General features: G+C 38.4%; 4 protein-coding genes across 4 annotated transcripts; all 4 read left to right on the forward strand.

Annotated features, from left to right (window-relative positions):
* The first annotated feature begins 805 nt into the window (after nt 1-805).
* On the forward strand, nt 806-7,643 carry LOC119989602 (subtilisin-like protease SBT2.2). Its single transcript, XM_038835228.1, has 10 exons — nt 806-1,429; nt 2,293-2,446; nt 2,760-3,157; nt 3,379-3,474; nt 4,030-4,102; nt 4,587-4,869; nt 5,316-5,647; nt 5,790-6,060; nt 6,182-6,463; nt 7,015-7,643. The coding sequence occupies exons 1-10, from the start codon at nt 1,206-1,208 to the stop codon at nt 7,446-7,448; spliced, it is 2,547 nt and encodes an 848-aa protein (XP_038691156.1). The 5' UTR covers nt 806-1,205; the 3' UTR covers nt 7,449-7,643.
* Nucleotides 7,644-9,040: 1,397 nt separating this feature from the next.
* On the forward strand, nt 9,041-14,987 carry LOC119988232 (gamma-soluble NSF attachment protein). Its single transcript, XM_038833197.1, has 9 exons — nt 9,041-9,193; nt 10,472-10,539; nt 10,936-11,020; nt 11,144-11,302; nt 11,484-11,621; nt 12,788-12,866; nt 13,191-13,270; nt 13,702-13,831; nt 14,657-14,987. The coding sequence occupies exons 1-9, from the start codon at nt 9,147-9,149 to the stop codon at nt 14,759-14,761; spliced, it is 891 nt and encodes a 296-aa protein (XP_038689125.1). The 5' UTR covers nt 9,041-9,146; the 3' UTR covers nt 14,762-14,987.
* A 150-nt stretch (nt 14,988-15,137) lies between these two features.
* Nucleotides 15,138-16,295, forward strand: LOC119988233 (fasciclin-like arabinogalactan protein 21). The gene has a single exon (XM_038833198.1). The coding sequence runs from the start codon at nt 15,304-15,306 to the stop codon at nt 16,117-16,119; it is 816 nt and encodes a 271-aa protein (XP_038689126.1). The 5' UTR covers nt 15,138-15,303; the 3' UTR covers nt 16,120-16,295.
* Nucleotides 16,296-17,169: 874 nt separating this feature from the next.
* Nucleotides 17,170-20,444, forward strand: LOC119988952 (G-type lectin S-receptor-like serine/threonine-protein kinase At1g67520). Its single transcript, XM_038834220.1, has 7 exons — nt 17,170-18,491; nt 18,747-18,845; nt 18,920-19,101; nt 19,194-19,404; nt 19,498-19,735; nt 19,825-19,975; nt 20,056-20,444. Exons 1-7 carry the CDS (start codon nt 17,360-17,362, stop codon nt 20,362-20,364), a joined length of 2,322 nt encoding a protein of 773 aa, XP_038690148.1. The 5' UTR covers nt 17,170-17,359; the 3' UTR covers nt 20,365-20,444.
* Nucleotides 20,445-20,553: the final 109 nt, after the last annotated feature.

The following is a 20,553-nucleotide window of genomic DNA, read 5'->3' on the forward strand; positions in this document are numbered from 1 at the left end:
TAACGACTATATTGTAGAAAAAATAAGTACAACAATGACATGCATGTCCCACCACTTTGACAAACATGTATACATACCCTAATACCCATCATGTAAGTAGATGTTGAAAAGTAGATATTTAAAGAAAAAGTCGGTGCATTGACGAAGGATGTAAAGAGAGAATGACGAGATGCCAAAGTACATGTATAATTCAATTAGATTGATGAGCACAGTAATTTCATATCATTGTGTTATGCATTCACAAGCCACCCAGACTGTCATGTGGTACAGTTACCAGAAACAACAAAAGCTTTCGAGGGGAAAAAGAGGGGAATCGAACACATAAAAGAAGACCCATTTTCAGTTTTCACAAACCGGCCCACTCTCACTTTCTATATCAAAAGGTCTACATTATGCGAAGCATATGTTCTTCCTTTGCAATTCTTTTTTATTTTCCTCCTGCTTTCTCTTTTTATTGTCGTTTTGTAAATGAGAGAATTCAGTCTTATGTAGGGCGTATGCAGATAATTTGCTATTGAAAGTTCGGATTTTTAACTGTGAGGCACTCTTTTAGGCAAATGCGGGGATCAGTAGGTCAAAATGGACAAAGTATTCCTAAAACATTCTTCAGATTAATTCATGTAGCTAAAAATTTGTGAAAAAGGAGGTCAGATAATTGGGTGCATATGGGAATGGCAGCTATGCTAACGTTTTGTTTGGCACCAGGAGACGGAAAATGGCCTAACAGTTGGAAAACGCAAAAAAACAAATAAAACGTTCATATATGAACCGATAGTGACCACGGGTTCCATAGCTAAAATAACGTTCATCTCTGATCTCTCTCCATTTGTTTTTCTCTTTTATAAACAAAGCGTTCAAATTCACAACACCCTAGAAAGTTGCAGATTCTTTCTACACAGTACACTCCAGCTATTAATACTCTCTCTACTGACTACTCTTTCTCTGACTCTCGAAAAAGTGTGCAAGAGCCAAAAGTGACCTCTTTACAATAAAGAATTCCCAGTGTTCTCACGTTCCCGTTCTCATCAATGGAGGCTTAATGGGTTACTGCACTTTTGTTCTCCAGCTGTTTCCCAATTCCACAGGCGGGTCTTTTGGCTTTGTGGGTTTTTTTTCCACTGACGACTGCTTGAGCATGGTTTGCTGAAAAAGTTCTGCTCCGTGTGTTTAATTTCAGGGTTTGGTTTTCGGTTTCACTTTTCAGAATGAGGAGGAACATCAATTGGTTGCATTTAATGGTGGTGCTTTGCTTGGGAATTCTAGTGGGGACTCTATGTCAGGATTTCTCAGATGATGAAACTTCTGCTATTTACATTGTCACTCTTAAACAACCTCCTGCTGCACATTACTTTGGAGAAGAGCTCAAGACGAGGACTCGTGGGATCAAACACGCTGGTGCTGGGAGACTGACCAGATGGGACAAACCAAGGTACTAAATTTATGCTTTATTTTCGTTTCCTTTTAAATGGGTATTGAAATTTGCCAATTCTGCTTTTAAGCTCTAGCTACATCTTGATTGTCGGCAGCGCGCACCACGCACCGGTGTTGTTTAAAATTGAAATTTGACATTTATGCTTGTAGCTGGAATTGATTGCTCCCTTTTTTGTTTATGCATCGCAAGTTTTGGTAACTGTTTGAAATAGTGGTGGTTGTTGGCTATTTTGATAAGGGTTTCTGGTTTCATGTTTTTTGTTCTTTGGTGCCAGTATAAGCAAATGTTGAATCCACAGTTTCTTGTTATTAACTTTTAAGGTATGTCAACGGTTACTGAATTGTCTCATGGGGGGAGGGGGTCCCTTCATGCCTCTCTGTGGGGTTCTTTTTAGACTTGTGTGGTAGAAGAATATGGAATATCGATTTCATTGCAAACTAATTTTTCCGAAGCTTATAATATCACCTTTTCTCTTCATGTTCTTTTCTGTGGTTACTGTATATGTTTTATTTCTATGTTTGCTATGATGAGAATCTCCTTGTTAATGAGATTTTTGCCGGGGCTGTAGTGTGATTTAGTGACTGTAATTTCTATATTTTTTGTCCATGGTTTTTCTGAAGTTAATAACTTGTCTCTTTCCACCTTTCTTTATTTTTTTTCTCATAACTGATCCAATTTATTGTGAAGAAAAAAAGAGAGAAATTTCTTACTTGTTTGGTAATAGGGTTTATGCTTTACCCAACAAATTGGTTCCCTCATGTTTCTCTTTTATTTCAGAGCTTTAGTTCTTTTACGTTTTGCGAATGAATAATAGCTTGCTTAAATGCCCATGCTTTTGTTTGTGTTCTTTGTAAATGTAGGAATACATCAAGAACTGATAAGAGGTCTGGTTCATATATCGCTCGAGTTCATGATTCATTATTGAGGAGGGTATTGAGGGGGGAGAAATATCTGAAGCTGTACAGTTATGACTTCTTGATCAACGGATTTGCTGTTCTTGTTACCCCACAGCAGGTTTGTTATATTCATCATCATTTGTCATTATGCTGCCAATATAATTATGCTGGTAAATCCATTGGCGGTGTTCTTTAGGGGAGGGGGTGTTCAATGTTGTTGGTTAATATGAGTGTGTATATGCCCTCCTTTTGGTGTATATTTTCTTTTCATTTCATATCTCTTCTTTTTACTGTTACTAGTTGTCAGTAGCCTCTTATTGCATTACAAGTCACCACCAAATTCAACATTTTGTGAATAAAAACTTGTATTCTTTTGCAGGAAATTTTTATTTTTATGGATTATAATCTGGTTATATCGATTTATTTTGAAGGTAGAGAAGCTTTCAAGGAGGAAAGAAGTGGCAAATGTGGTTTTGGATTTCTCTGTTAGAACTGCAACCACCCATACTCCTCAGTTTTTGGGTCTCCCGCAAGGGGCATGGGTACAGGAAGGCGGATATGAAACTGCTGGAGAAGGAATTGTGATTGGTTTGGTTGATACTGGGATTGATCCTACTCACCCTAGCTTTGCAGATGATATATCCAATCACTTGTACCCTGTCCCTTCTCACTTTACTGGTATCTGTGAGGTCACACGTGAATTTCCATCCGGTTCATGCAACAGGAAGCTTATTGGAGCTCGGCATTTTGCGGCATCTGCTATAACCAGAGGGATATTCAATTCTACCAAGGATTATGCATCGCCATTTGATGGTGATGGCCATGGCACGTGAGTTTCTTGTTGCACACTTCACATGCTAGACTTGAATTTTGTGCAAATTCCTGTGCCAGCATCTGATTTCTCTAGGTTGAGTCTATAACAGTTATGCCTTTTGCTCTGTGTCGGAAACTAAGTATTCATGTGCTATGGAAGACAGTCTTCCATAAATTATTCTTGTGTAATTATTTTAAATCTTAAAATGCATGTAATGATCTAATTTTGAAATACAGGCACACGGCTTCTGTAGCTGCAGGAAACCATGGAGTTCCAGTGGTAGTTGCTGGGCATGACTTCGGAAATGCAAGCGGGATGGCTCCTCGTTCACAGTAAAACTACCAATGCCTTCTAATACTTCAGAGTGAAATTAATGCGTCAATTGTAGCTTAGAACTATTGCCATTCAAACCAACAACACGACACAATATAGAAATTTTCTCTTTGCAGAGAGGGTGTTTGGCTCTTTTGCGGACATATTGATCCATAAGATGGCTCATATAAGGTTATACTTAATCTGTCATTAAAAAATCTAATGGTCTTTTACCATGCCCTTGTCACCATTGATTGGGAAATTATTTATTCTGATCCATTATTCTTGAATTGGTTCGTAAATCATTCAAGCTGTTGTTTCTGTTAGTACCACCACAGCCTAGTCATTCTAGGCTCCCTTTGCCCTGCTTTTTCGATTGAGCTGTATTACTCCTTTTATCCTAGTCGGCAATTGTAGCGCAGAGCATTGCGTATCATGACTGCCAGAAACTGAAGGGGGCATAGTGATTCCATTCCTAAAAATGTTTTCATATTTCTACCATATTTCACTCTGAACATGGATGCTCCTGTATGTATTGAGGGTTTATTTGTTAATTTATGTCCATTCTCTTCCAGTATAGCTATATACAAGGCATTATACAAGAGTTTTGGAGGGTTTGCAGCAGATGTTGTCGCTGCTATAGATCAGGTACATATGATTTTTTGGTTTGTCCTCTGCAAGTTATATTCCGTCCCTATGACGATGTGCTAGCTAGTAAATTATGTACTCCTGTATAACCTAGTAAATGATAAACTCCTGTATAACCTGAACTGGTTGTGCTTATTCTGTCTCCATTATACTGTGTGCCTAATCAAGGACAGCTGAGATAAGTTACTGTTGGTCGCTTCTTAATGCTGGCCCTGGTGGTATGACTGGAACCACCTGAATTGTTCTCTCTGGCAATTACCTTGCTCTGTTTGTCCCCTTTCAGCTTCCTGTCTCACATTAAGTTCCTAGCATGATTTTGTGATTTTGCATTTCTTGTTCATCTTTAGCGTTACTTCCCTATTACGCCTTTTATTACTCTGCAGTTTTTTCAATTGAAATGAAAGATTTGTTGGATCATTACCCAAATGAAGTATGCTTCTCAGTGAGATATTTTACTAGCATCACATATCCATTGCATTTGCAGGCAGCACAGGATGGGGTGGACATTATAAACTTATCTATTACACCCAACAGACGCCCTCCTGGTGTTGCTACTTTTTTTAATCCCATAGATATGGCTTTGCTATCAGCTGTAAAGGCTGGTATCTTTGTTGTGCAAGCAGCTGGCAATACTGGACCATCACCTAAGAGCATTTCGTCCTACAGTCCCTGGATCTTCACGGTTGGTGCTGCTTCACATGACAGAACATATACCAACTCTATAGTCCTTGGAAACAATGTAACTATTCATGGGGTTGGACTTGCATGTAAGTCTTACTTTTTGAGGTTGATTGTTCCATTTATACTCATTTTCTTTGAGTAGGATTATCAGAATTATACGCATTGTACAATGTGGCCTGTGGAATGAAGGAAAAAAGAAAATGGAAAGAAAAGAAATGATGTTAAAAGTGATCTAAACTAGATGACTGTCATCAATGAATAGGGTTTATTTGTTAGTACGTTAATAGTTAATATTCCAGGTTATTGGAGCATGCATGAATAATAACTAGACACGAATTATGAAAATTGCAATGGCAAGTAGTTCAGTCCATAACTTTCCTTAACATTGTTATTATTCAGGTCCATATTGCTTTCTGCCCATTAAATTTGCTGATATGTTACTTATTGTTGTGTAGCGGACGTTATTGCAAGCAAATTAGAAATTGCAATTTCAAGTCTTATGCATATGCTTAAAGATATACTATTTTTTCAGCTGGAACAGACGGAGATCAAATGTACACACTTATCTCTGCACTTGATGCTCTGAACAATGAAACAACAATTGCTGATGATATGTATGTGGGTGAATGCCAAGACTCTAGTGGCTTTGATCAGAATAGGGTCCAGGGAAACCTCTTAATCTGTAGCTATTCAATCCGGTTTGTACTTGGGCTCTCCACCATCCAACAGGCTTCACAAACAGCCAAAAACCTCAGTGCAGCTGGTGTGGTGTTCTACATGGATCCTTTTGTTATTGGTTTTCAGCTTAATCCAACTCCAATGATAATGCCCGGCATTATTATTCCATCTCCAGATGATTCCAAGGTGCTGGTTCTTTGTGTATTTTCTATGATCTCATGCGGAAATTCTTAAGTTTTTCTCTTAGAAGTATGATGCTGTGCATTTAAAATCTTTCTTTACCTGTTTTATCTTTTCATCAACTAACTTTTCATGATTTGACTTGCAGATTCTACTTCAATACTACAATTCTTCTTTGGAGAGAGAGGGACTTACAAAGAAAATTGTCAGATTTGGGGCGGTTGCAAGCATTTCAGGAGGACTTAAAGCAAACTACAGTGTATCTTCTCCAAAGGTAATGTATTATTCTGCTAGAGGACCGGATCCTGAAGACAGTTTTCTTGATGATGCTGACATCTTGAAACCAAACTTAGTTGCTCCTGGAAATCTTATATGGGCTGCTTGGAGCTCGCTTGGCACCGACTCATTTGAATTCCAAGGTATGTTAATATAATCACACGACAACAGCTGGACAATGATTCCTTGCAGCATGTGGCAAGAGTATTGTTTTGTAACCATATCTAACACAATCACCTGATAATTTGTCACATAATGCTATAGGTGAGAGCTTTGCAATGATCTCTGGAACAAGTATGGCGGCTCCTCATGTTGCTGGGCTTGCTGCGCTGATAAAGCAAAAGTTCCCCAGCTTCACTCCTGCTGCCATTGGTTCTGCACTCTCTACAACTGCTTCTCTATACGACAAGAGTGGTGGGCCAATAATGGCTCAGCGTGCCTATGCCAATCCTGATCAGAATCAATCTCCCGCAACGCCATTTGACATGGGCAGTGGTTTTGTGAATGCAACTGCTGCTCTTGATCCTGGTCTCATTTTTGATGCAAGTAAGTCCTCTGCATTTAGATTTACTTTTTTCCAGCAAGAGAGTTCCCTCGCATCAAGAAATCATTTATTTTAATAATAATCATAATAATAATTTTTTCAAGTATGACTCTCAAGTTTCAACACTCATTGTGACCTTAGACTGTAATGAAGCATCAAAGATTAGGGAAAATAAAAATATGTAGGCATTGGAAACGTAAATTCATGCAAGTATATAACTAGACATTACTTAGTACTTACATAAGCTTTGGATTTGCATTAGTGACGAAGTGGCACTCCCTTGGGGCCCTTGTAAAGAGTGTCCACGGCATTCATAAATATCTCACATGCATTCTGAATTGATGGCTTGACTGCAAAACCATACACCTACGCCCAAGTATATACTATATGCATGTGTATGAATATCAGGTTCTTAATCCCTCTGTGTGACAAAGGCTGTGTTAGACCTAGTACATCCGAGATAATCTACTTTTTCTTTTTTTGCTAGTCAAACGTGATCTAAGCATCTCATATCTTGTTCTAAGTTTTGAATGTTCATGGTCTGTTGTCGTAGGTTACGATGTCTACATGTCGTTTCTTTGTGGCATTAATGGATCTGCTCCCGTGGTCTTAAACTACACTGGCCAGAACTGTTGGGTGTACAATTCTACCATCACTGGTGCAGACCTGAACTTGCCTTCAATCACAATTGCTAAGTTGAATCAATCTAAAACAATCCAAAGAGTAGTGACAAACATTGCTGGCAATGAGAGTTACAGCATTGGTTGGAGTGCTCCTTATGGAGTGTCAGTCAAGGTGAATCCCACTCATTTCTCCATTTCCAGTATGGAGAAGCAGGTATTGAGTGTTACTCTTAACGCGACACTCGACACCTCTGCTGCCAGCTATGGAAGAATCGGGCTTTTTGGAAATCGAGGTCATGTTATCAGCATTCCATTGTCAGTTATTGTGAAAATCTCTGCTAATGGCACTAACAATAACAGGTGAATGAATTAACTTGTGTTTCTTCCCACCATCTACCACTTCTCTGTGATCTAGTATTTGATTTTCATTTGGTTTTTGCGTTTGATAAATGTATTAACCGATTTTTTCATTCATTATGATGTAATCATGTAAATGTCTTTAGCATTTTGTATGTAGATACAGTGATTGATTAATAATACAGACATGCGCTTTCTTTTATTTGCATGCCACTTAAGAGTATATGTAATGCAGCACTACATGATTAATCCAATGAATTAGCTGTCATGGAGTGCCTTGTTCTGCATTCATTGAAGGAAATGAGCTTGAAAATCCAATCGATCCCGGTGGCACCAGAGGCGGAGCAGCATGAGAAGGCATGAATGGTAAAAAAGGAAAAGGAGGAAATAGTTTAGGGATGGTAGGAAAGCCAGGGAATGGAAAATTGACTGCCACGGAACCGAAAGAAAAGGCAGGAGAACGAGGGGGAGGGGGAGGAGGTGGTGCCAGTGCTAGTGCTGGGTCTTCAAAGGACGGAAATGTTGGCAGCATTGGAGTTTCAGGTTCTTGAAAACTTCTTGTTTTCAGGTCTCGAGCGGCAGAGCATATGTTGGAGCAGAGTGAAAGCAGAGTAAGGAAGTGGAGGAAGCCAAGCCTGGAAGCCATAATTAAGTACTTAATTTTCGCTTGTGAGGACTTGGAATGGTGAAAATGGAGGAAGACTTATATATAGTGAATTGGGGATTTTGTTGAATGGATGCATAGTTGTTAGTGTGACCGATGTGGAGTTTGATCTACTCTGGACCTAATCACTTGGTGAAGTTTTGTGTGTGTTGACTAACTTTGTCAATTAAGGTCAGTATTAATTAAGTACTTCACAGCATACAATACTCTTATGTAGCTGTCAAAAAAATCATGTAAATTGAATCGACTGTCAAACCTAATGTCGGTTATTATTAAACACATGTCAATGAGGACCAACCGAAAAATCAATTGAAAAAACTGACCAAACAATTAATAATTGACTAATTGGTCGGTTAAAATTATATCAAAAAAATTGGAAAAAACCTAATCGAAACCGATGGTGGACACTCATAGTCTTATGAATCACAGTGTTTTTTGTCATAGCTATCTCAAAATGATGAGATGGATGTACACAATTTCATTTGGATTATGTGAAGCATGTGAGGCTTAGTATTTCACATGGATCTTGTGCGGCCATTATCAACATTTGAGATAACTAGAATAAAAAACACTGAGATCGTTAGTATTACATCTTATTAATAGTAATACACCTTTTTTTTTTTTTTTTCCTTATCCTTTACTCTACAAAACAATAATGATACAGATCCTAGTATCTTTTTTCTATCCTTTGCAAAAGCAGTCAAATATAAATTACACCTTAAGAAATAAGTATAGTAAAATACGAAAAATGATTTATTGGAATTATTTTAGCAATTTCACATAATCTGAGTGTGGTATTGTCAAATAGAAGGTTGCATTGAATAGTGAAAATTTGATCAAATTAGCCGGATTAATTCCAACCCCTACCCCGTAAAATACAGGAAAGTCAAAGAGTCTTCGGTTAGTCAAATAGGCAGAACCCCAATTCATTGCCACGTGTTAAGCTTGCAATTGCAGCAATTCGGATTCTCAACCCAAATAAGGCCAACTTGGATACTATTCGACACAACAGCATCGAAATTGGAATTTCAGATTTCGTCCATGGCGTCTACCGATCCCGATAAGTTGATCTCCAAAGCTGACAAGCTGTGAGCCCCGTCTTATCTCTCTCGATTTGTGAATTATAATTTTGAAGATGAATCTACCGTATCTCTGTTGTTGATTGCTCACTCAAGTTTTTCTTTTAGTTTTATTCCGTTCTAGTTTTTACTGCTCATTATCGATTTGTTCTATTTCCTCTAAAACTTGAATGGAGTGCGATAACTTAGGAAGAAAAGTTTAGTCAAAAAAAGAGGGAACGGTCGCAATTTATACAGGAGAAGGAAATTGAATTCAAGTTAGGGAATCCTTTTAATTTGATTTGAAAGTTGCGGATAAGCATTTTGATGATTTTGATCCTTCTCATACGTATATGCTGAGTAAGACTGTGTTTGTAATCACCATCTTTCGAGCTATCCTCATTGCTTCAATTTGTGAAAATAGACAAGTTATCCGATAAATATAATTGTCCTATACAAGTTAGCTGCAGTCACTGCTTTCTCAGTAATCTGTATTGTATTTTGTCATCTAATACAGAATGCGTACCGAATACCGATGATATTGGTATCTTAATTGATAGCTTCAAGTCGGTCATAGAAAATAATAAATGGTTTGCCTATACCTTTTAGGTAATACTAATAATAAAATAGCTGAATATTCTGTTCTTATGTTTTTTCATGTGAACCATAAGATGAAATGAGGAAGGAATAGAAGTAGTAATAGCAAGCATATTTGTTCAATCACGAGAAACTATGTAAACGGTATTTCAGTTCCTTTTCCATATGGTTGTGACAATCGCAACATTTCTTCAGACTATTGAACACCAAAGACTGCCTAGATACTACTTATTTTATAGATTGTTTTATGCGAGAAAAAGAATTTCAGAGTTCTTATTTTCAACATTAAAATTTGCTCTTTGATATTTTTGTCCTTAGTTGTTGTTTGTACATACTTTTGGATCAGAGATGGAAGCAAATACTTTTATTTATTTATTTATTTTTCCATATCAAGCAAATGCACCAGTGTGTAGACTTTTGTTGTCCTTGGGTTGATAAAAAAGCACGGTTTCATCCACAAAAAGTAGATGGATAGCACTCAAACCGACTAAAAGAAATTACGAGGCTCATGATTCATTGAGGTCCTTTTTATGCTTTTTCGATTTATGCATTAATTAACTTTAGGATGATTAGGTGACTGTATATACATTCATGTGCACATAGCCACATACAAGAGCATGGGTGTTAATGCTTAGGAAAATTATTTCTGGTTCTTGCAAATTACTTTTTATATTTCCTCCGAAAAAGTAATGAATGTATTTCCATTTCTAGAACAAAACTCAGCCTTACAAGGTGGAGTGCTGATTGGGGAAATGCTACACTTTTTTATGAACAAGCAGGTATGTGAACTTTATATTCATTAGCCGACCTTGTACTGTTTTGTATTAAGGCAATGATGCCAAGATGATAAAACTTTCAGATCATGTTTGTTTTGAATTTTTAGTTGCTAGCATTAACTTGCGTGCTAGATTAAATAAAGGCTATTGCCATATCTAAACTTTTTTTTCTTCCTTCATTTCCGTAAATGCTTAATTTTTTGACAAATGTACGCCATGTTAATCAGGAATTTATTTAAGATTGTACTGCTTTGTAACATGATTTAAAGAGGCTTGTGATTTCTTTTTCTTGCTCCTTTTTTTCTTCTTCTATTCATTTTAACTGTTCGAGAGATATATGATAAAGTTATGACTTATGAGAGTTTGCATAATTGCATCTCTAACATTGGGTTTCTGTAGCTAATGCTTATAGGGTTGCCAAAAATCCTGAAAAAGCTAAATTGGCATTTGAGAAGGCTTCAAAAGGACAAGAGATGCTCTCCTCGTATCCTCATTCCCATTAACATGTGTTGGCTAACTATTTGGCATTGCAACTACTCAATCTCTGTTCAGATCAGGATGTAATGCATATATTCCTATTTTGTTATATCCTTGACGAGTAATCCAGGCCCTGGGATGCTGCTAAACATATGGAATCTGCTGCTGCCCTCGCAAAGGAATTAGGCAGCTGGAGTGAAGTAGCAGATTTATATAGAAGGGCATCTGAGTTATATGTCGAGTGTGGGAGATCACAGCCTTCATCAGATGCTCTAGCAAAAGGTGCCCGGTAAGCATAGATTGTTCATCTTGTTGTCACAATTTTTTTTCTTGCTTTATCTTATTTGAACTTTAATATAGGTATCTCTCTCTCTCTCTCTCTCCCTCTCTCCGTCCTGGGTGTTGTAGTTCCTACACAGACAAACTAGTTGACTGTTTTTCCCCTTTTCTCTTTTTTTGAATATCTTAAGTGCTCTAGAAGATGCTGCGCCTGATGTTGCCATTCAGCTGTACACTGATGCATGTGCTATCCTTGAAGAAGATGACAAGGAACAAATGGCCTTTGATCTCTACCGTGCTGCCGCTAATGTCTATATAAAGCTTGAGAAGTAAGGCTGATTTTTTACTTTTATGGAAACCAAGATGCATAGAGATGACTAAATTAGCTTAGACAATCAGTGATACATCTGCGTTTCCTTTGTATATTTGATGTAATTTTATTTCCTTGGAGAGTGAAGAATTTGTATGGACCTGCATTGCTTAAACGTAGCCGCGTATTTCCATCCCTAGCACATTGTGTAGGTCTGATCCGCACCGTAACCATGTCTCCTTCTTTTGATTCTATCGACTTTCTTCGTAAATTAGCTTGTGATTTATAACCCTCATGGGCGCTATCTGAACTTTATATATCTCATGAACATTCTTAGCAAATGTTTGTGCTGAAACACTAGATGCCTCAACCAGCAGTGAAACCAAACCAATTAGTTTTTTGTAAGTTTGCTGTCACAATTTCAAAGGAATTATGGCTAGTTGTTCAATTCATGAAGCTACTATAAGCAAATTCAGTTATAGGGAATATCTTATCCAGTTATCCCAACCACAAAGCAAGTATTCAAACTTTCATTAGTGGCCTTAGTTTGCCCATTCATTAGCGATAGGGAAGCATAAGTTTCAGCTTACTGTTGTGTATCTACCATAATGATTGCAAAAAGTAACTCTGTAATTTCACATCACGATTGGAAGCGCTGGCCATAGGCAATCCATGTGGCTGGAAAATGTCACTGAAGTAGATTTAGCAATGTGAACAGAATCAGCGGCTGTTGAACCAGGGACAAATGAGTTATCTCTTACTAACTCAAAATTGAATTGACATATCTCTCTTCCAGCTTTGCCAATGAAATTAGCTCTCAACCATTTGTTTGCTTCCAAAACAACCTGTTTCTCCTTCAGAATACAATTTCCAAAGTGCCTCTTCATGTGAGATGCATTAGGTGGCAAAGAAGAGTTTTCTTAAAGAGAGAACTATCATCTATTATAGAATCTAGATATTCAGCATGATGCTCAGCTATTAAATTAGGGTAATCCTGCTGAAACCTTTACAAGATGAGTAGTCTCTCTTCAGCGTCTCAGAACCCCATACTTTGGATGGTATAGAATCTGCCCATGAAAATCATCAAGTGTTGACAGTCAATGTTGATGTAGACAGCTGATATTTATGTCTCATTGTTTCCTGTACAATCGTCTGTGAATAGATTTACAATTTCCTTACCTGCAGGTACACAGATGCAGCGGCTATCTTGTTGAGATTGGGTTTAGCAGCTGATAAATCCAATGCCACCCATAGCCAGTGCAAGGTATGGAATTCTGTGCTCTGGTTTTCTATTTTTTAGTGGTCCCCAGTTCACAGAGCGTAATCTCAAAGCACTTATAATTTTCCTTTTTTTTTATTGCGTCTGTTAAACGTTTGGAAAACCTGAATGATTTCAATTTCAACTATGACTTATTTTTGTTACTCATTGCCTCATTTCTGGAGGAGTGGGTTGACTCCAAGTTCTTAGCTAACTTTTTTTCTTGAATACATGCGTTACTCATGGCTTCTGTTGTGGCTGCACTTTTATTTCTTAATGCTTTGGAATTTTTTTTAAAAATACATCTCATGGTAACCTTATTAATTTCAGGCATATCTGAGTGCAATTATTGTGTATCTTTACGCTCACGACATAAAGCAAGCCGAGAAGTGTTACAATGACTGTTCTCAGTAAGTATATGTAAATTTACATTATTTTTCATTTCCAGGAATACAAGTACAAAATTACTGATGGCACCATGTGGTGGAAGTTTTTAAATGATTTTATGCTACAAGGTTCGCCTTCAGGAACCCAAATGCTTTTGAGTACTATCATCATCAAGCCTCTATCCCAATAATTTGGCTATACAATAAGAAAATAATTTGTGAGGTTGGACCTTGGTTTGGGGTGAGGTTTCTCTGTGGACTTTTGGCGATGCATGGTTAGATGTTTGTGTCTGAGGCTAGGCAATGTGGTGACAGGAAGCTCGTGATTGAGCCAACCTATTTTTAGTAACCATTAATTAATCTTCATTCCTGTTAGTTTGCAGTTTGCACCATAAATATAACAACTGGAGTTGCGTTTGCTCCTGACTTAAGTTACTGCTTTTGCCTTCTTACAGGATTGATGCTTTTTTGAGAAGTGACCAGAACCGTTGTGCCAGTAAACTTCTTTCCGCTTATGCAGAAGGTGATATTGAAGAAATCAAACGCCTGGCTCAATCAAGCACCATAAAAAATCTTGAGCATATGGTAAACCCTTTTACTTCTTTGCGCCTTGTTGTTTGTTGGAAGTTCATCAGTGTGAATGATGTGGTTGGAATGTCACTCATGTCTTTGTGCATCATGCTTGTGAAAACTGACATATTGGAGGTATAATGTGCCTTGATCTAACCGCAACAACTCCTGGAAATTGAATATTTGAGTGCTGTGGAGAAACTGGGGGGAGTTGTTGAATTGTAGAATACTGGGAAAATGTACTAGGAGTTTTTATAAAAAAAAATGTATGTCAGAAAAGCTAAGTGTTATACCGTGGTTGCATATTTCCAACATGTTCAATATAAAGTTGCCCCTTAATTGAGAATGTTCAGGTGAATCTGGCAAGGCATATATATATATATATATATATATATATGTATGTATATATGTGTGTGTATATGATGAGGAATATATATTCTGTGTCGAATCAATGTAGTGCAGATTGGTCTCCTAGCTGCACCTATTATAAACTGCAATTTGAAAAGGTGGATGGAAAGTAGGAGATAAAGGAAACCAAAAATGTTCTGGAAATAAGTTGTAAACAGTTACGTCTTATCGAGGAATTTCAAAGAAATGGTACACGAATAGAACTGAATGTTGGGAAACAATTAATGTAATTGAAACCCTGCACGAGTCCTTTTTATGTCTGGTTCTGAGTTTCCACTGTTGAGAAATTTTAATTTGTATCAAATCTGCCTTCATGTCTTATGTAATATTCAGTAACTGATTTCTGCTTTCACCACTGTGTATGATTTTACTTGAATTTCATGGCAATGCAATCAATTTCATTGTAACTATCCTAGTATGAATTGTGTGTAGATCATCAAGCTTGCACACAAACTTCCTACTGGAGATATTACTGCCCTGAAGGCCGATACCAGTGAACAGCAAGAAGAGCCACTTGATGAGAATGATCTCACTTAGTTCTTCCTTTGGAGGATGATTGATAACTTTTGTTACATAATATGAATATGAAATTGTGTGTTTCATTGAATGAGAATGGGTTTTCAAGTGAAAGATATGTCGAAGAGTGAGGCGTGTAACTGGTTGGCCAGTTGAAGTTCTGTTTTGTTACATCTGCGGCGTTGGGATCTTAAATCATGCCATTCAACTGGTTTACATGATAATTTACTGGTTGGGAATTTGTGAACTCTGTCTGTTTACTAATTACAGGTGGGTTCTCTGAGAACATCAATCCATAGCCAACTAAAGCAATAGCTTTGGCTGGAGATGGTGGTTTAATCGTGACTCCGAAGAACTTGTTTGAGTAGTTCTTAGAGAAAATGAGATAATACTGATTATTGGAGTGGAAGAGTTTTTGCATTTCATTAGAACAACTTGATTGCTTAGGACTATATGTCCATAATGTAAGTTCCAACGGCATGGATTGTAGACTCGCTAGTCGCTGCCCCTGAACAGATATAAAACACCCACAGTGCCACTAACCAGATACTCTATTTACTATCATGCCCTTCTCTTCAAGATTCATGGCGGGAAGAGGCCGTTTCGTTTCTTCGTTTCTTCAAGAAACAAAGAATCGGGGGAACTGTCCCTTCTTCTTCCTCCTTCTCCTCCTTACCACCGTCACGCCCGTCACTAAGTCCACCACCACCTTCACTCCTGCACCGTCACCACTGATGCTTCCTTCGCCGGCCCAAGTGACGCCTCCCTCGCCGATCGCCATGGCGCCTCCTTCGCCGGCACCCCAGCTTCACCGCAATCAGCAGCAGATTAACAACATAATCGACGCCTTAATTGGCTCTGGAGACTTCAACAGCTGGGCGGACATCCTCTCCGTAGCCGATGTCGCCGACCTACCTTTCTCCGTCACTCTCTTTGTCCCCGCGGACGAATCTATCCCTACTACCATCACCATCGAACCTTTCGTCGTCCTCTATCACATAGTCCCACAACGCCTCTCTTTCTCGGAGCTCTGCCTCTTGAAGCCTCTGTCTCGGCTTCCCACTCTTTTTCCCTCCAAAACTGTCCTCATCACCAACAATTCCCTCTCCAATTTCACCATCGACGACCGCCTTATTTCCCGCCCGGACCTCTACACCACCCATTCCGTCGCCGTTCACGGCATTGCCTCCCTTCTTGACTACTCCATTTACGGGAATGGCCTGCCAACGTCGTTTCCGACCCCTAAGCCACCATCACCACCGTCCCCGCCTGGAATCTTGACACTTCCAGGAATTGGTCAGTTAAAATCAAATGCATTGCGCTTCCACACGGAGTTTTGGGTGGTCTTCTTGGTAGTTCTTGGTGCTCTTTTGGTATGACCTTACTGTGTGCTCAATGTAAGCTGTGTAAACTGTAAAGGATTCTTATGGGATTTGATTTCTTTCATTTCTCTGTTGTTGGTTTATTAATCAGATATGTGATTTTCATAATCAGACTGGGTTTCGCCCCAAATTGACAAATCTTCACCAAGGTCATACCTTTTTGATTGAATGTAATGTGAAGGTAAAGTGCTCTGTTTCTTGAAACAAAAAGTACCTTTTTGTTTCTGGAGACAAGAAGATTGCTTATTGCTTATTGCTTATTGCTTATTACTTATTGCTTGAATCCCATTTTCAGGTTCATTTTCTTTAGTAATTTAATTATCACCACCTATCCAGTTCAAGTTCCATAGCAATGGCATTGTTACCAATTGGAGAGATTATTCGCTCTTTCTTCTATGCTTCAATTAAAATTCACTTTCTGTCAGTGTGTCACAGTTCATCTTGAAACTTGCATTCAGCAGAGCTTCCAGAAATGAACTAATTTGGCAAAACACACCACTCATGAAACTAACGTGCATTCATCTTGTACCTTTGATGTTTGGAATAAATTTCTCGACTCACAAAATGAAAAAAGAAAAATCAAAGCTAGTGGTCCTGAGAGGGGGTGCTTATGTAATAAGACCTAACATGAAGGCCTGATTGCATATTATCAAAAAAAGAAGAGAGAAAAAGAGTAAGTTGGGCCATGCTCAGCCCACTAGTCACAATTGATGGGCCTGATCTTCTCGGGACAGCCTACTTCTGTCAAATGCGTTTGGAGTTTCGACTCTTCTTCAACCCATTAAAGAGCAGCAAAGTGACTTACGCAAGCAAATTACATTGGGCCTTTCTGTTAAGAGTGGTTTTGTCAAGTCTGATTCAATTTCACGCTGATTCAGGTTGAATCATTCTCTACTTTGAATTTTCTTTGGCGCTTATGATTGCTTTATCTTCATGTTCTAAATTACTGTTATTGGGTCAAAGCACTCTCATTTACTTCATGTGGGTGATTGGAATTTTGTCGTTCAAATCAAACCCTTCAGATAATAACCCATATGCAGAATTGTTATGTTGTTGACTTGCGATCCTCAAACTCAAAGAGACAAATAAGTTTGCGAGTACTTTTCTTCTGCCTTTGATTTTTATTTATCTTGTACAAGCAGAGCACGGAACCATTTCAACCTATATATTCAGCTAATTCATGCTATTTTGTATTCATGTTTAAACTTCCTGTGGGCCTCTGTTGTATGTGCTTATCATGGCTAATAGAGGAAACCCCATCAACAAGCTCTTCTATCTTATTATCTACTGCTGTTGTGCTTGTTATGCAGTTACTGCAACAGACACACTAATCAAAGGCCAGCTCTTTAATTCCTCCGACCGTCTTGTTTCGAAAAACGGTCTCTTTACATTAGGGTTCTACAATATTTCTGAGAGCAGCTATTTGGGGATATGGTTCAGGGATTCTTACTCAGGCAAGCCCTTTTGGCTTGCGAACCGTGATAAGCCTGTTCCGGTTGGTACTGGTGTATTCACCATAGATGAAGCCGGAACAATGAAGATTATGGACTCTGGTGGGGGTGATGTGATTGATGTCTATGCGACTCAGTCCAACGCCAACTTGTCCGCTGTATTGTTGGATAATGGTAATTTTGTGTTGAGAGAAGTAGAGGGAAATCAGCAAGTTCTGTGGGAAAGCTTTGATTATCCAACAGATACTTTACTGCCGGGAATGAAACTTGGGATCAACCGCAGGACTGGAAGGAACTGGTCACTTGGGTCATGGTTGATTGACTTAACTCCAAGTCCTGGAGCTTTCTCTCTTGAATGGGATCCTAATGCACACCAACTGTTTGTTAAGAGGCGCGGGGTGACTTTCTGGTCTAGTGGAGAATTGAAGGACAACAAATTCGGAATTATCAATTACGACTATAGCTTTGTTAGTGTTTCAAATGCAGATGAGGAATACATCACTTTTTCTCATGCAAGAAATGAGTATTCGTTTTTGCATTTGGATTATGATGGTTCAATTGTTGATGACTATGTTGATCGTGGCCCAGTAGTATTATTCCTTTCACCTCGCTGTGATGGAAACAGTACAAATGATGGTTGTGTGAGATGGGAAGGGCCAGAGTGTAGGAATGGAGCTAAGTTTGCCGTAAGAGATGGTTGGTTTGGGAATGTTCGTATTAACTATGATGATAATGCTAGTCTTACTGAAACTGACTGTATGGATATTTGCTGGAGAGATTGTGAGTGCATTGGCACGGATAAATCGGATAACACGACGGGATGCAGATTTTGGTATGGACCTTTCAATGTAGATGACAATAGGGTATCAGCGACATATAACATCATCATTCCAGAAGAAAGGTCTTCATCTGACTCAGGTCTGCACATTTACTCATACTTGTCTGTCTTTAAAGCATTACCTTTTATGAGTATTAGATCACTATTTGTTGGAATACCCAACAAGTGACATGTTTAAGTTGGGAGGTGTTAGATTTTGAGCTAAGGATTAGTGGTAGTCAGATGTCCTGATATTCGCGTTAGATCATCATTTACCTCAGAAGCTTAAGCTGATGGGAAAATGAGTCTTTTAATTACTTCATCAATAATCTAACCGACAAGTCTATTAAACGCAGGGGGGAGGGAGTGGATATGGATTTTGGGCGTTGTAGCAGCTGCTCTAATCCTAATTCTCTTGGCCATTTTTTTCTTTTGGAGGAGGAAAAAACTCAGAGGTAAGTGTCTACAGGTAGCATCTTAATTACAAAAGGCATGCTTATTATATATATCTAAATGGCAATTTGATCAGAGAGGTACCTGCTTGAGTTAATGACGACCGATAGAGCTGAAGATGCAGATGTGCTTCTTGATCATGATGGAAACAAGGGACACAATTTGAAAGTATTTAGTGTCTCATCGATCTTGGACGCTACAAATAACTTCTCATCAGAAAATAAACTTGGACAAGGTGGTTTTGGCCCTGTTTACAAGGTATACTTGCAAGGAACTGAAACAGAACTGTTTCTGTTATACATTCTTGCTATGACCTACATTATAATTAACACTTGTGTGTATTTGGTCAGGGAAAATTGAATGAGGGGCAGGAGATCGCCGTAAAAAGATTATCAAGAAGTTCGGGGCAAGGACTTGTGGAGTTCAAAAATGAGCTCATTCTAATAGCTAAGCTGCAACACACGAATCTTGTCCGCCTCTTGGGCTGCTGTATTTACGGGGAAGAGAAAATGTTAGTCTATGAGTATATGCCCAACAAAAGCTTGGACTATTTCATCTTTGGTAAGCAGCACTCATAGTTATATCTACTTACCACATTCATAAATTATCACTAGGTTAATGTTGTTGTTTTGCTTCTTAATTTGTCCGAAACAGATGATTCAAGAAAGAAGCTTTTAGACTGGCTAAAGCGTTTCGAGATTATTGAAGGGATAGCTCAAGGACTACTTTACCTTCACAAGTACTCCAGATTGAGAATAATCCATAGAGATTTGAAAGCAAGCAATATATTACTTGATGAAAACTTGAACCCTAAAATCTCAGATTTTGGCATGGCAAGAATTTTCAGCACAAAAGACTCTGTAGTAAATACAAACAGGGTTGTTGGGACATAGTAAGTGTGAAAAAATAATTAAGATAACATATTTGTGTTTCAAAGTATAAACCTATTCCCTAATGTAATCATAATATGAATGAATGCAGTGGTTATATGTCTCCGGAGTACGCAATGGAGGGAACTTTCTCGGTGAAATCTGATGTCTTCAGCTTTGGTGTCCTTGTGCTGGAGATCATATCTGGCAGGAAGAATCACAGCTCTTTCCAAATTGATCGCCCACTCAACCTTGTCGGATATGTAAGTTTGATTGATACTTTTGCTAATTATTATGATCGTTTATTACAAACAGTTTGATCACTGGACATTAAAATTCTCAGGCATGGGAATTGTGGAAACAAGGTGCTGCATTACAACTTATGGATCCAAATATAAAAGATTCATCTTCTAGCGCACAAGTTTTGAGATGCATCAATGTGGGATTGCTCTGTGTAGAAGACAATGCCTTGGATAGACCCACAATGTCCGAAGTCATATCTATGCTTAGTAATGAAATTGGGCAGTTGCCAGTGCCAAAACAGCCTGCATTCACCTCTAGAGGCGGCGTTGTCATTGAAACAAGTTTGGCTGAAAACAAGTCAGTTACTTATTCTACCAATGAAATGTCCATTTCAGTAGATGCAAGATGAGATATTATTTTTATTTTCTTTCCTATTCCAGCAGGTGGATATGGATGTGGGTATACAAATATTTGTATTGGCTGATGTTATGTTGAATTGAATTATTGATTTCCTCTGGACCAACCCTGTGACAATTATATTTTAGCTTGGTTTCTTATTGCAAAAAACAAATGTCAGTGAATACAAAGGATTTTGGGA

Source organism: Tripterygium wilfordii, chromosome 21, assembly GCF_013401445.1.
Source record: "Tripterygium wilfordii isolate XIE 37 chromosome 21, ASM1340144v1, whole genome shotgun sequence".
In the NCBI taxonomy this organism is placed as follows: Eukaryota; Viridiplantae; Streptophyta; class Magnoliopsida; order Celastrales; family Celastraceae; genus Tripterygium; species Tripterygium wilfordii.